The 13,627-nt window shown below is 39.1% G+C and overlaps 1 protein-coding gene across 1 annotated transcript in view; it reads left to right on the top strand.

Annotated features, from left to right (window-relative positions):
- Positions 1-6,924, top strand: part of ADAMTS5 (ADAM metallopeptidase with thrombospondin type 1 motif 5) — a 50,899-nt gene extending 43,975 nt beyond the window's left edge. Inside the window, exon 8 of the mRNA XM_054047667.1 lies at positions 1,302-6,924. Coding sequence (XP_053903642.1) covers positions 1,302-1,872 — 571 coding nt within the window. The 3' untranslated portion in view covers positions 1,873-6,924. The remainder of the gene's footprint in view (positions 1-1,301) is intronic.
- The last annotated feature ends 6,703 nt before the right edge of the window (positions 6,925-13,627 follow it).

Genomic DNA, 13,627 nt, shown 5'->3' with positions numbered 1-13,627 from the left:
GCAGTGTAACTCGATTTTAATCATTAATTAATCCAGCAAAACAATGGAATAATACAAGTACTTAATCTAGAGTAGCACAGTTACTTAGTCTTTACATAAATACTCAAAACTTCATAAACATAGCAGCCTGTCAGCTAACTGGCTCCCAGGGAGACGTCTTCATTTTTTATATTTTTATCACATTTTCTCATGACCCCTTCCTTTTACTTTAAAAAGATATTACACTGCCCTTTTCAAACACAAATGTGATACTTCCAGCATCAGCTTATTTGTCAGAGATTTATAAATGAAAATAAATGTATCAACAGTCCAGCTAGTAGTTTATAATGATGTATTTATTATTTTTCTAGATGTATTGTATCCCTCTTGAGATATTAAATATTCTAGAGAGCCTACAATTCTGAATGCTTGTGACCTTGAGTATAAGAATTAGACATCTCTTTCTAAATCTGAATTGAAATAAGATACCTTGCAAGTAGTGGTTGACAAATGAAGTAAAGGTGCTGTAATTATCTGAATTAAGCATTTGGCCGTGCCTTTCATTAGACATTTTGCAATTAACCTTTAGCTGTATGAAGTTTCAAAGGAAACACAGTTTTTTTCTCAGTGATCAAGATTATTTTTAAATGTTCCCAAGGTACCTTACCCAGCTGTTAGCTTGCTCACTCTTTCCTTAATCATCATTATAGCAAAGGCAGTATGAAACAGCTGTAACCAATGCATACAGAGGTGGCAGAAACTCAGTTTGAAGGGGTTAGAGCTGAGGCGCTCTGCATGGGGAGTGGGGGAGCAAGCAGCGATGGAAGTTTGGATGCTCTGCATGGGGAGTGAGGACTGCTACAGAGACTCAGCTGTAGGGGATGGCTACCTGCTCCTGATGCATATCTTTTTAGCTTTCCTTGGCAGACCTAATGTGCTTCAGATTTCATATCTCCCCTCTTATGCGCAAATACATAAGTTTCAGGTATATAAACTGTTAGTTATTGTTCATTCTTCTTGAATCCAATTCATATAAAATTAGTACTGAAACCAAAGATTAAGTCCTTTGAAGTAAGTGCAGTGAATTTTTTTCAAGGACATAAAAATGAATTAAAAAAATATAATGAACAACATGTTAAAAAGTAATTGGATAGCATCAATCTGAGATGGGCCTCAAGCTGAATGCTTTCAAGGCCTGATCCAAAGCCCATTGAAGTCAACAGGTGACTTTCTATTGACTTCAATGAGCTTTGAATTAGGACCTCAAAGCATGTCCATTTTTTTCTCACTAGCTACTTAACATGCTCCTTTCCTCCTTGCAGTAAGGGCTACACGGATATAGTGAAAATACCCATAGGGGCAACTCACATCAAAGTGCGGCAGTTCAAGTCTAAAGACCAGAACAGATTCACAGCTTACCTGGCCCTGAAGAGGAAAAATGGTGAGTATCTTGTCAATGGAAAATACATGATCTCCACTTCGGAAACAATCATTGACCTCAATGGAACTGTCATGAACTATAGTGGCTGGAGTCACAAGGATGATTTCTTGCATGCAATGGGACATTCTGCCACAAAGGAGATTCTTATAGTACAGATTCTTGCCACTGACTTAACTAAAGCAGTGGATGTCCGTTACAGTTTCTTTGTGCCAAAGAAGCAAACGCAGATGACTAACTATGTCACAAGCAATAGCAACAGTAATAAAGTAACACCACAGATCACGCAGCCACAGTGGGTGACTGGACCTTGGCTTTCTTGTTCTCGAACATGCGACACAGGATGGCATACCAGGACTGTCCAGTGCAAAGATGGGCATGGAAAACTAGCTAAAGGATGTCTTCTCTCGCAGAGACCATCAGCATTTAAGCAGTGCTTACTAAAAAAATGTTAACCTGTGGTTATGATCTTCTTAAAAAGAGGTCTAAGTAAGCCATTGTTGACATACTAGTATTAGGTCTACCTAGACAGATGAAGCCAAGGCTTCAATATACTTACATACAGTCTCAAATTATGGGCAGAATCTGCCTATTTGGACCAAATGAAGATGTGCACTGCTCTAAGTGACAGTGGGGTGATCTTAGTATGTCACAGAAACTAAACATTAGAATTGTTATAAGCCCTCTGTGTCTGCAAAAAAGGAAGAGGAAAAACCAGTGAATGGACAATCATGGGATATTTGAAGGTTACAGAATCATCTCCCCCTTTTCACCTACCTCTAATACAGTATGTCCTTAGACAACTTTGTCATACTTACCCATGATACCACAGTAGCTTATTTTATACAGTTTATAAATATCTTCCCTTTGGTATGTCACTTTATATCACTTGGTTCTACTCATTAAAAAAAAACAATCTTTCTATAAGCAAAATGATTGACCAAAGTATGTCTGCAGCCATTGTGACCTCTTACATTTTTCAGAAATGGCTGTGGATGTTTTACTGGAAAACAAAGCGCTTGCTGTTGTTTTTAAGAGTTGTTACAATTTTCTGACAACAGGAAATGCATTTCCTTTCTAGGAATTTCCTGACAGCAAAACTTAATTGTATAATAAACAATGCTCTTCCTCCAAGAAATTCTCACAGAGGGAGCATCTCAGCAGCCATGCAGATGAACAATAGCTGCTAGTCTTTAAATAAAATAAAGGCATATATTATTTTGTAGAAGCAAGTTATAGAACCAAAAATTACAGTTCAGATAACTCAGATATTTTGAGACTGTTCTCAGCTGCTTTCTCTGTTATTTTCTGTATGGCTTCCATGTGAAATCTAACAATGTGTAATGTACCTACATCTACTGAAGAGACTATAAAAGGTCAAAAAACACAGCAAGCCGTTAATAGTATTTGATCAGTGTTTTGTCCACCATATCTAACTCTGGTATCCATTTTACCAGTAGAAGTTTGTAAAAAAAAATCAGTTTGTTTCATTGTGTTTTAAAAAACTGTAGAAGTCATTCACATTTTGTACACCTTGCATATTTTGGAGAATTAAGGGTCACAGGGAAGTTAAACCACGTCAGGATGTGGTGGATATAACCAGTCTCAGTAAGACTGTTTCCACAGAGTAGGTAGAAGCTCTTAATGTTTTTCAGCAACTCTTTCCAGATCACGTTGTTATCTGACAGAAGATCTGCCACTGCACAAGGCCATTTCATTGTAGGCAAGTAACAGATAGTGGGCTGATCCAAGGCCCATTGAAGTCCTTTCTTTTGATCCAAAGCCCCCAAAAGAATAAACGTTGCTTAAAGTCTACATAAACCTGCTGATGCACCTAATAGAACCTAGATTTAGACCAAAATAGATTCTGACCCAGACCTTATCCACCAGTTTGTCCACATGGTGTGAGTGTATGTAATTAGGTGTCTGTTTTTAAGTCAGGATTTTCAAAAGAGCCTAAGGAACTGAGGGAATCTGACTCCTTTAGACTCTTCTGAAAATCTCAGTCTTTGACATCACCAGTAAGTCAGTAAAGGAAACTGGTTTGTTTGCAAAGCCCAAAAGGGAAATTTCCCTTCAGGCTGGCATAAGCATGTATTTGGGACTCTGAACTCTAGAAAGCAGATAGTCATTTTCAAATAGCAGAGAATTACTACAGCTGTACATTTGGAACTTGGAGAAATGTCTATTTTTGTACAATATATTAATTATACTAATAGAAACAGGACATATTAATTTGTGATAATTGAATGTGTGGGTATGTTACTAGATATAAGACCAACTGCTGTTGTCAAGAGTAGTGTGGCCTTATTGCTAGAAATGGTCCTGGACAAAAAATATTGATTTTTTTTAGAATTCCTACACTGAATTGAATGAAATGAATCTAAACAGACACTGACCATCCCAAAACTTTTGGACAGTTCAGATCCAAACTTTCCATCTCTGTTCATTACAAAGAAAGACTATGCCCACAGTGTCAGTGTCACTTCTAAAATTACATTACTTATGAAGACAGAATGTCCAAGCAGTTGTGTTTGAATTATATTTCTCATATATTAAACAGTGATGAGTAAACTTTTTTTGGATGTTATACAAATTCCAGAAAATGAAACCACAAAGGATTCTAAATTTAAAGCATTGTTAGATCAAATGTATATTTTTCCTAGAGTTTTGTGTAACAAGTAGGTATCAGAACAAACCAAATAGTGAATATTTCCCTCTCATGGTCACCCATCCTTTAACTAAAATTAGTTTTTCTAACTCATGTAGCACCTTAGTGGGATAGCCAAATACATAAAATTGGGCAACTGAGTGTGGAGTAGGGGAAACTGGATTGTCAGATCTTCAGACTGATGTTCAAGAGTTGATTCCCTTGAAGTTGTAGAGAAAATGTGAGGGGGAGTAGACAACAATCTCACAATGGGACTGATTCAAAGCTCACTGCCTTCAATGGGCTTTGGTTCAAACTCTGATTAGGGGCGTGAGATTTGTCTTTGTGCATGTGCGTGGAATGTTCCCTGTCTCTCCCCACAGCTGCATCACGAGCAAGTGTCACAAAGACACTTGAAATCAGTGAAGTTACACCAGAGATGAATTTGGCCCTTGCTCAGAGGCAACCTTTCACAGTAAAAGGCAGTGCTAGAGGAAACTTATGAAGTGAACATGGACTGCTCAGGTGCAGGAGAGGGAGGACTCAAAGGAAGAGGAGCAACTTCCTTAGAAGTCTCCAGGCCAAATCTTGTGGTGGTATAACTAATAGTTTAAGTTAGGCATCAGGAGTAAGTTGGCCAGAACGCAGGTGAAAGTAGTAAGATAGTATAAATTCCATCGATTTAGCATTCAGTGAATATGCAAAACAAGTGTAATTTACACACTGAGGGGGCCAAGAGTGGCATAGCAAGAAAAGAAGCTAACAGGATGGTGAAAAGTAAGGTAAGTTTGCCTGCTTTATTTTACACCCTCCTTTTAGCTGCTTTCTTCACATGTCAGTTACATTTCTTTTGTGCATCTGCTGAATGCAATTTTGGTGCAAGTTACATGACTTTATCATTTTGACTCATGTTTTGACCAACTTAATCCCTAAGTATTCAATTAATATTTTACATCACAGTTTATATCACTGCTGAGTTTTGCCCAAAGTGCTTCAGAAAATGCTTCTAGCTAATGGAAACCCAATTCAAAAACTCCAAATAATGTACTCTATATAGAAGTGAAACATAGAAGGAATCTCCTTTAGTGTCTCCAGTGCTAAATTAACAGCTGATGTATTGGGATTCAGTTCCATTGTCTTCCACTCATATCACTATTATTTGGTAGTCTTACACTAAATAAGACATCACATTCTTAGAATAATTATTTTCATTATGACAAAGGTTATCACGTTTGATCTGAGCTGATCAAGAAATTCAACTTAGTCACCTTCCTGTGGAAACAGTTTTATCCCATGGGGAGGGGGGGGGAAGAAAGGGGGGAGTTAGGGAGTTAATCACAAATGTAAAAAAAGCAACACAGCACTGAAAATAAATAATTTATTATTTTTACAACTGGTATGTGAATGGATGTAATGAATTTATTTATTCTTATTTAACAAAATTAACAATTGTGCAAATTCTATATTTAAAATGTTTTGCTATCATCTTTTCTTTTCTTTTTTTTATTTATGCTTTGTATTTGTGTGGAAAGTACACTTTGTGAGTTTACATGATGTGTAGCACTGGTTGCTTTTGAGTTTTGTTTGTTTTGTTTGGTTGTTTTTTTAACGAAAGTTTTCTGCATGAAATAGGTGTGTGTGTACACATATGCACACACACTGTATATATGTATATTCATTTTCTGCTACCAGATTTTTCCTTTCCAAAAGAAGTTATGATTTTTAATTTTTGTGAAACAGTGTGCAAAGCTCCTTGATCTACTTAATGTGCTTCTAAAGTCTCATAACAACCAAATCGTAGAGCCCATTGACCTAAAAATCACTGAACCAGAAGTGCCAGATTCTCATTTCAGATGCACGCATACAGATTCTCTTAGAGGCCTCAATCATTGACCATTCAAGTCAATGGGAGTTGCCATTTAATTCAATGGAAGCAGGAGCAGGCCCATAATGAATGGGAGATGTGTATATGCTTCCAACAGTAAAATTTGTCTGAGTTGTCGAGATGGTGTGTGAGCGTTCAGTCGCACAACCGCTTGTACTTTAATGTGGACACTATGAAAAGTTCTTCCTTTGTGCCTTTTAGAAAATTTACCCCAAATACTGTAGGATTTGATTTACAGTGACATATGCTACTTTTCCAATCACATCAGCACTAGTAGTTCAATACTATCATCTTCCTATCATCAGGTATAATGAAAAGCCAACCAGAAACACTTGCTTCATTTTAGTTTTATTATTTTCTAGCCATGCATACTATATTGGACTTCAAAAAGGCACACAAAAAAGTCATCCAAATGTGCATTTGCCAAAAAGCCCACAATATGTCCCTATGAGCTCTCATTGCTTCCACTATTTGTCTGATTCAACTCCAGTTGAAGTCAATGGGAGTTGGACTGGGCCCTATTTGAGGAGAAATTAGCAATGTAAGCAAACTTACAACATCTGTACAGTCATTTATTTAATGATGCAAAATAACCTTCTGATCACTCCAGCTTAATGCTAGTGCCATACAAAGCAAACAACCTAGTCCAAATTATTCAGTTGTGTATCATTTATATAGTGTGTACAGTTCTCCCTCACTTAGGACTGATCCAAAGTCCACTGAAGTCAATTAAAGCCTGTTCATTGATTTCAGGGAGCTTTGAATCAGACTCTAAAAATAGACTTGTGGGGAAGGAGAGTTAATCATTTTGTCCTACCGAGCAATCTTTTTTGGATAAACATTCTCCTCTTATTAAAACTGATAAGAAAAATTATATGTTGTCCTCCGCAAAGAAATGATAGGAGCAAGGAGCACCTTGCTATATTGGTGTAGCCAAAATTGAACATTCTCTAAGTGAGGACTGCAATTTGCAACCGAGTTTATTTTTGGCACATCCCTGCGATAGTGCATAGTTTGTAAATAGCTGCCAACACATGTCTATGCATTAATATACGTCACTAGGAGCATTCCCAAGAGGGTTATTGTTTGTTGTTACCATCCATATGAGTGCACAGAATATTGGCTTGTTTATAAGGCTGGTTCTCTAGTTTGAAACTCTACACATTTGTCAGTGCCTTTGCAAATACTTGCTTATGTTTACGCTTGTCAGTTCCATTAACTGTTCCTTCAGCTATTTCGAGTTTTAATGTGCACACCTGTAGTGATTCTTAGTATGAGAAAAATTGTCAGTGACATATCTTCAGCTGGAGTTAATTGACATAGCTCCAGGATCTGGCCCATTGTTGTTGCAAATTCAAGTTTTCAGTGGTGACACAAAAGTCTTGGAAGAACCCAACTAGAATAACAATCTTCTGGGTGAATGAAATGAGAACTTGTTTCCTGACACACAATATTTCTCCTGAATGTCTTGGCAGATTTGTTGTCCTGCTTCTTTATCTACTGCAGCTTTAATTGTCAAAAACAAAAGCCACACAATTGTTTCTCCTTACTTAGATATTTACAATAGCTGTCAGGACATTAAAAACACTTCTGTGTATATCAGCTGAAATCTTATCTATTCAAAATTGAACAATTAGGAATCTGTATGAATGTATAGATTAACTCAGTCTATATAAAAATGTATTTTGTATGTATGGACGGGTATATGGGTCTCCAGTATACTCACATATACAGGGCCAAATTCTGATTTGTTACACCAATGTAGATCTAGAGTAACTTCATGGAATGATTTGACTTCTATTTATACTATTGTAACTAAATGCAGAATTTCTCATAATGTATCATAAACTGGTTTGCACAATTTGACATAAAAATGTGATGAAGTATGCAGTGAACACGGTTCATCACTGAAGCATTACTCAGTGAAAGTCATGCAAATGTACATTACTAATGCCTCGTGAGACACAGGAAATATGCTGAATCTAAATGCTTTTGGGCAGTTGTTTAATAATCCATTTCAGTTTTACCACAGGGGCATGTACATAAAGCCATGTAGGACCAAAATGAGAGGTGTCGTAGGGAAGACTAGGGGAAAATCACATAATTATTGTCTTTAGTTAATTTCACATATCTCTTAATAAGCTGTACCGGAGGCCACATATTCAGTGAGGCATTACATAGTGTGTTGTTGAAATACCAGTACCTTTTGGGAAACTAAGAGATATGTTACTAAAATTTATTTTTCTTTTGATAAATGACTAATCAAGGTGAATTAACAAAATAGAGCACTACCATGTCAGCCAGTTTACACCATAAAATAATCTGTTATATAGGCTAAATCTGTTTGAACTTCATTGTATGAGATCTGTACTGTGTCCTGACAATACTTTGCCAATGTACTATTCCCTGTGTATAATTTACCAGCTGTAATTTTAAAACACTTGATTCTGTGGTTTCAGTGAAATTAATAAATATAAATTGTATCTTAGGTTAAAATATTCATTCTATATGGTATGTCTGTGGACTATTTTCCAGTTGTAACCCGAAGATGTACAAGCTAAAAGAGAACAAGGAGTCCAGTGGCACATTAAAGACTAACAGTGTTGACAGGGCCAATTCCAGTAGGAGAACACTTCAATCTCCCTGGACATTCTATAACAGATTTAAAAGGAGCCATACTTGAACCAAAATACTTCAGAAACAGACTTCAAAGAGAAACAGCAGAACTAAAATTCATTTGCAAATTTAACACCATTAAGTTGGGCTTGAATAGGAACTGGGAGTGGCTGGCTCATTACAAAAGCAGTTTTGCCTCTCCTGGAATTGACACCTCCTCATCTGTTATTGGGAGTGGACTACATCCACCCTGATCGAATTGGCCCTGTCAACACTGGTTCTCCACTTGTGAGGAGAATTCCCTTCTCTTCATGTGTCATTATATAATGCCTGCATCCGTAATTTTCACTCCATGCACCTGAAGAAGTGTTTTTTTACCCACGAAAGCTTATGCCCAAATAAATCTGTTAGTCTTTAAGGTGCCACCGGACTCCTTGTCGTTTTTGTGGATACAGACTAACATGCTACCCCCTGATACTTAACACCATGCAAGCTAAAAGAGGTTGACCTCATCCAGAAAACAAGGCATACATTTCTTCTACCATGTAAACATCATACATTTGTATTGTTGGGCTTGGGGTCTTCCATAGTGGTTTTTGTGTGTTCTGTGGAAAATGGAAACACCTATGTGTTTGTTCACAATCACAAAGCTCGCATTTGCCCCAATCCTTAAATATGATGAATGTAGGTGGACAACTGCATTCACAGAGCCCTATTGGAGCCTCACTGATTTCAAGTGAGTGCAGGAATCAGTCTCTGAGCATCATATTCCAGGAGCAGGGCCAATGACTTCAGTCATGCAGAACAAGACACATAATAAGCAATTTAGGCCACATTTCTATAAACCAGACTAAGAATAGTTAAAATATGATACTGTCAAAACAAGTAATAGAAACATACAAGGTATGCACAGAGGAGATGGAATTGTGTATATATATAACAAAGGAAAGAAAACAGTAGCATCTCTGTGATTAGGGAACTGATATGTAGATGGAGTGGCATGCTCCAATGATTAAGAAAGCAAAAACACATACTACATAAATATAGCCTAGTTCTGGCCTTTAAAGGGACACTATCAAGCTAAAATTATTTTTTTTAAACCCAACAGTTATGTTGCTATTTATTAAAACTGAATTTAAAATAAAAACTTTTTTTGCTGTTTCCTTGGTTATTACATTTCCTTTGAAACTAAATTGGTTTCTGGTTCTCTTTCCGTAAAACTATCTATATTCATGTTTGTGGGGGTTTTTTTAATAAAATCATTTTTTAAAATTGATTAGAACAGCGGTTCTCAAACTTTTGCAATCCAAGGACCCCCATTTTGATTTTAAAAATTTTGGGGACCCCCCAAGCCTCCCCGTCCTCCCGCACAGCCCTTGCCCTGTCCTTTCTCCCAGGCCCCACCCCCCGCTTACTCCATCCTCCCTCCCTCCGTCTCTCACTCTCCCCCACCCTCACTTTCACCAGGCTGGGGCAGGGAGTTGGGCTTCAGGAGGGGGTGCGGGCTCTGAGGGAGTTTGATTGTGGGAGGAGTTCCTATGCACTTTAGATGTTGCAATACATGTCTTGTACAAAACCTAGATGATTTGAGAGTGTGGGTCTGGTTCTCATTTAAACAAAGGGGCCTCTACACCATTCGTACCTGTGAGAATCCGGCTTTAGTATGCCTATATTTAATAAATAATAGTATTAAAAGACAAACCCAGAAATAGTTTAATAAAATCTGATACATAACAGATTTAAACTGAGATATGGTTATTATAAGGCTTTCTGGTTATCATACGTATGATACCAACAGTAGCTACTGTGTATACATTGGAAACGCTGGGCTAAAGTATGTTTTACCATCTGTCCTGCATAATGAGTTTAAGGGGTTAGTAATCTGCCACTGGGCCTCACAAGCAACAGGTTACTATCTTCCTTTCCTGCCATCTCTGGTGCGATCTGCCAGTGCCTGAGAGGTGGAGCTACAAGTACTAATATTTCATTGAGTGTTTAGCATTGATTAAATGTTTTTGCCTGCAAAGTGAACTGCATTATCACTAAGCCAGTGGATTTAGTTTCATAAGGCCTATTCTGTGTTTCCCAAACTTCCATATTCATTTCCAGTGTTAGTATTTGTGATAGGTCAGGGAAAGTCATTACTGGGAACACAAAGGCATTCATACACAAATCAGACAGCATGAACAGCAATGCAAACTTTCTCAAATGTCCTACTCTATCATCATCCCATTATGGGGAAGAGAGACCTTCCTGTACAAGGGAGAGGAATTCATTCTCCTTTAATGCATTTTCCATCTTTTACCAATGTAACATTTCACCTCTTTAGAAACCATAAATAATTGCATCTGATGAGAGAGGAGACTATTCCCAGTGGTCTCACCTAAGGAATCCACCAATCGGATTTGATTGACTTTTAGTATTCTAGCTAAACTGATTTTTTAAAAACTTTTGGAAACCTCAAAATATAGCAACTAATTTGGATAAATAAGATGCTAAAGCAGCTTCACAATTCATCAGAAAGACCAAGGCATATTGCATATATTATAATCTCATTTTCTGTATGCCAGATTTAGAGTAATTTATAATGAGGACATTCTAAAAGATGGGGTCAGGCAGAATTTGGAAAAATAATTGTAACATAAGTCAAAGCGGAAGAAAGTCTATTCATTTCCACAACTTCAGAAATAAGGAAGACAAATTATTTGTTTGTTTGTTTCACTGGGGCCAGGACCATTTTTCATGCTTTCCTTTGGTTACCCTGGTAAAGTGTACATTAAATGAAAATAACACCTTTAATTGATATTTTCTGTAACAGCAGCTCCATAAAGCTGCAGTGACATCATTAACAACTGAATGATTGTAGAAAACAACCTAGGGGGAGTAACAATGCAAATGAGCTGAAGGCCACTGTATTATTAGTAGGACTACTACTAAAACACTAGTGTAGTAGAGGACAATCAGGTAAGGTTCCTGGGGCTGTGGTTGGATAGGGCACCTAAACAAGTAGGAGACATATGACAAGTATAAATGTAAGGCCTGATCCAGAGGTGCTGTGGACCTGCGACTCCCATGGGTTTTAACAATTTTTGCCAGAGCAAGTCTGCAGATGTATATTTCAGCCCAGTTCCGCTCTGCTTCACCCATCTTTCCCTGTTGTATTTCTACCACCTATACCAGCTTCTCAAAAACAAGATCCTTCCTGGAAAGAGTTCACCTGTCTTTGGAATAAAAGAAAAATACCTGTTCAGCATTTGCTCCTAAATCCTCCTATAACCTACAAGAAAAACTCACCCCAGTAGTGGAAAGCAACGGAGGGTCCTGTGGCACCTTTAAGACTAACAGAAGTATTGGGAGCATACACTTTCGTGGGTAAGAACCTCACTTCTTCACTTGCATCTGAAGAAGTGAGGTTCTTACCCACGAAAGCTTATGCTCCCAATACTTCTGTTAGTCTTAAAGGTGCCACAGAACCCTCTGTTGCTTTTTACAGATTCAGACTAACATGGCTACCCCTCTGATACTTGACACCCAGTAGTGGAGTGGCCAAAAACTGCCAGTTAACACTTGAAGACATGGTTTATCACATATCGGCAATGCATAGGAAGATGTCTAATATACAGAGCTACTGTGCTAACTTACATAGCAATTTTCCACATAAATTAAGTTCATTTTCCCTGGAAGCATACCACATACGATTGTTGCTCCTCAACAATTGGCCTGCTCCACTCGTATGCCCCCTGAATACTCTTGGAGCTTAATCTGTGTGTAGTCACCACAGAGAGGACGCACAGCCTGGATGGAGCGGGCTGGAATATACTACATAACGAAGGCTAAGATTTTGTCATGGTTATTTTTATTAAAAGTCTTGGACAGGTCACAGGCAATAAACAAAAAGTAACAGAAGCCATGACCTATCTCTGACTCTTGCTGCTGCAGTTCCCTGGTTTCCCAGGCCACGGTGGTGGCTGGGAGCTGAAGAGTTCTCTCCACACCTTCCGCGAGGCTGTCCCCAGTTGCTGGAACCCTGAGGAGGGCCCCCTGAGGAGGTTGTAGCCTGTCGCTGGAACCCTGCAGGGATACCCTGAGCAGGCTGTCGCCTGTGGCCGGAAATCTGTAGGGGGCCACCTGTTGCTGCTGTTGCCTATCGCTGGAACCCTGCCAGGGCCCTGCTGGCTGCCAGCTCCAGTCCTGCAGCCCCAAGAGCTGAAGCAGAAAATGTCACGGAGGACTCTGCAAGTCACAGATTCAGTGACTTCCATGACATAAACGTAGCCTTACACATAACTGATTTTTTGTTCCACATAACCCTGACCCTTGCCCCAATTTCACATAGTTTTGCTCCACAGCATGCAGTGGGATAACCATAAGGGTATTACTTACAAAAGATAGGTGTCAAAAAGCATAACTATTGAGTAGACAGGGGTATTCTATATATTACTGTTTTTCTAAATCTCAGTGCCCAGTGGACCATAGTTTCAGTAGGTCTAAATTCTTTCTTCAGTGTAAAGAGAAGAGTACCATTTGCTCCGAGGTCCAAGAGGAAGTGAACAGCAGACCTACTGAAAGTCTCTGGATGAAGATAAAAAGGGAAAAGAATAGTAGTGATGTTATGGTGGGTGTGACGGGGTGTACATGCCCCGCACTGGGACTGCAGGGGTTAATTCCTCTCTTTGAGCCAAGGAGGCCAGGCTCCCTCGACCCTGCTGGGCATGCTCCGGCTGGAGGCCAGGTATAAAAGGGAGCAGCTTTGTTGATTTAGGGCTGACTGCCAGAGAGGAGGGAGGTGTGCTGCAGGCTCCTGCTGAAGGACAGCCGGCACTTCAGGACACAGAGGCCAGCCAGACGGCAGTGACCCATGACCCCCGGGCTCCGGATGCCACAGAGGGAGGAGAGACCAGGGGCACCATGAGACCACAAGCTGCAGAGAAGCGGGTAGGAAGTAACCCAGGGAGTCTTTGCAGGGAGGTGATTGGAGAACCAGAGACTAGCTTGGTGTGTTTTGGCCGGATCCCCACCAAGCTAGTGGCAGGCAACCCCACCACCAATGGGCCCTGGG

Source organism: Malaclemys terrapin, chromosome 1 (genome assembly GCF_027887155.1).
Source record: "Malaclemys terrapin pileata isolate rMalTer1 chromosome 1, rMalTer1.hap1, whole genome shotgun sequence".
NCBI classification, from domain to species: domain Eukaryota; kingdom Metazoa; phylum Chordata; order Testudines; family Emydidae; genus Malaclemys; species Malaclemys terrapin.
This window is presented reverse-complemented; position numbering and strand designations above follow the sequence as displayed.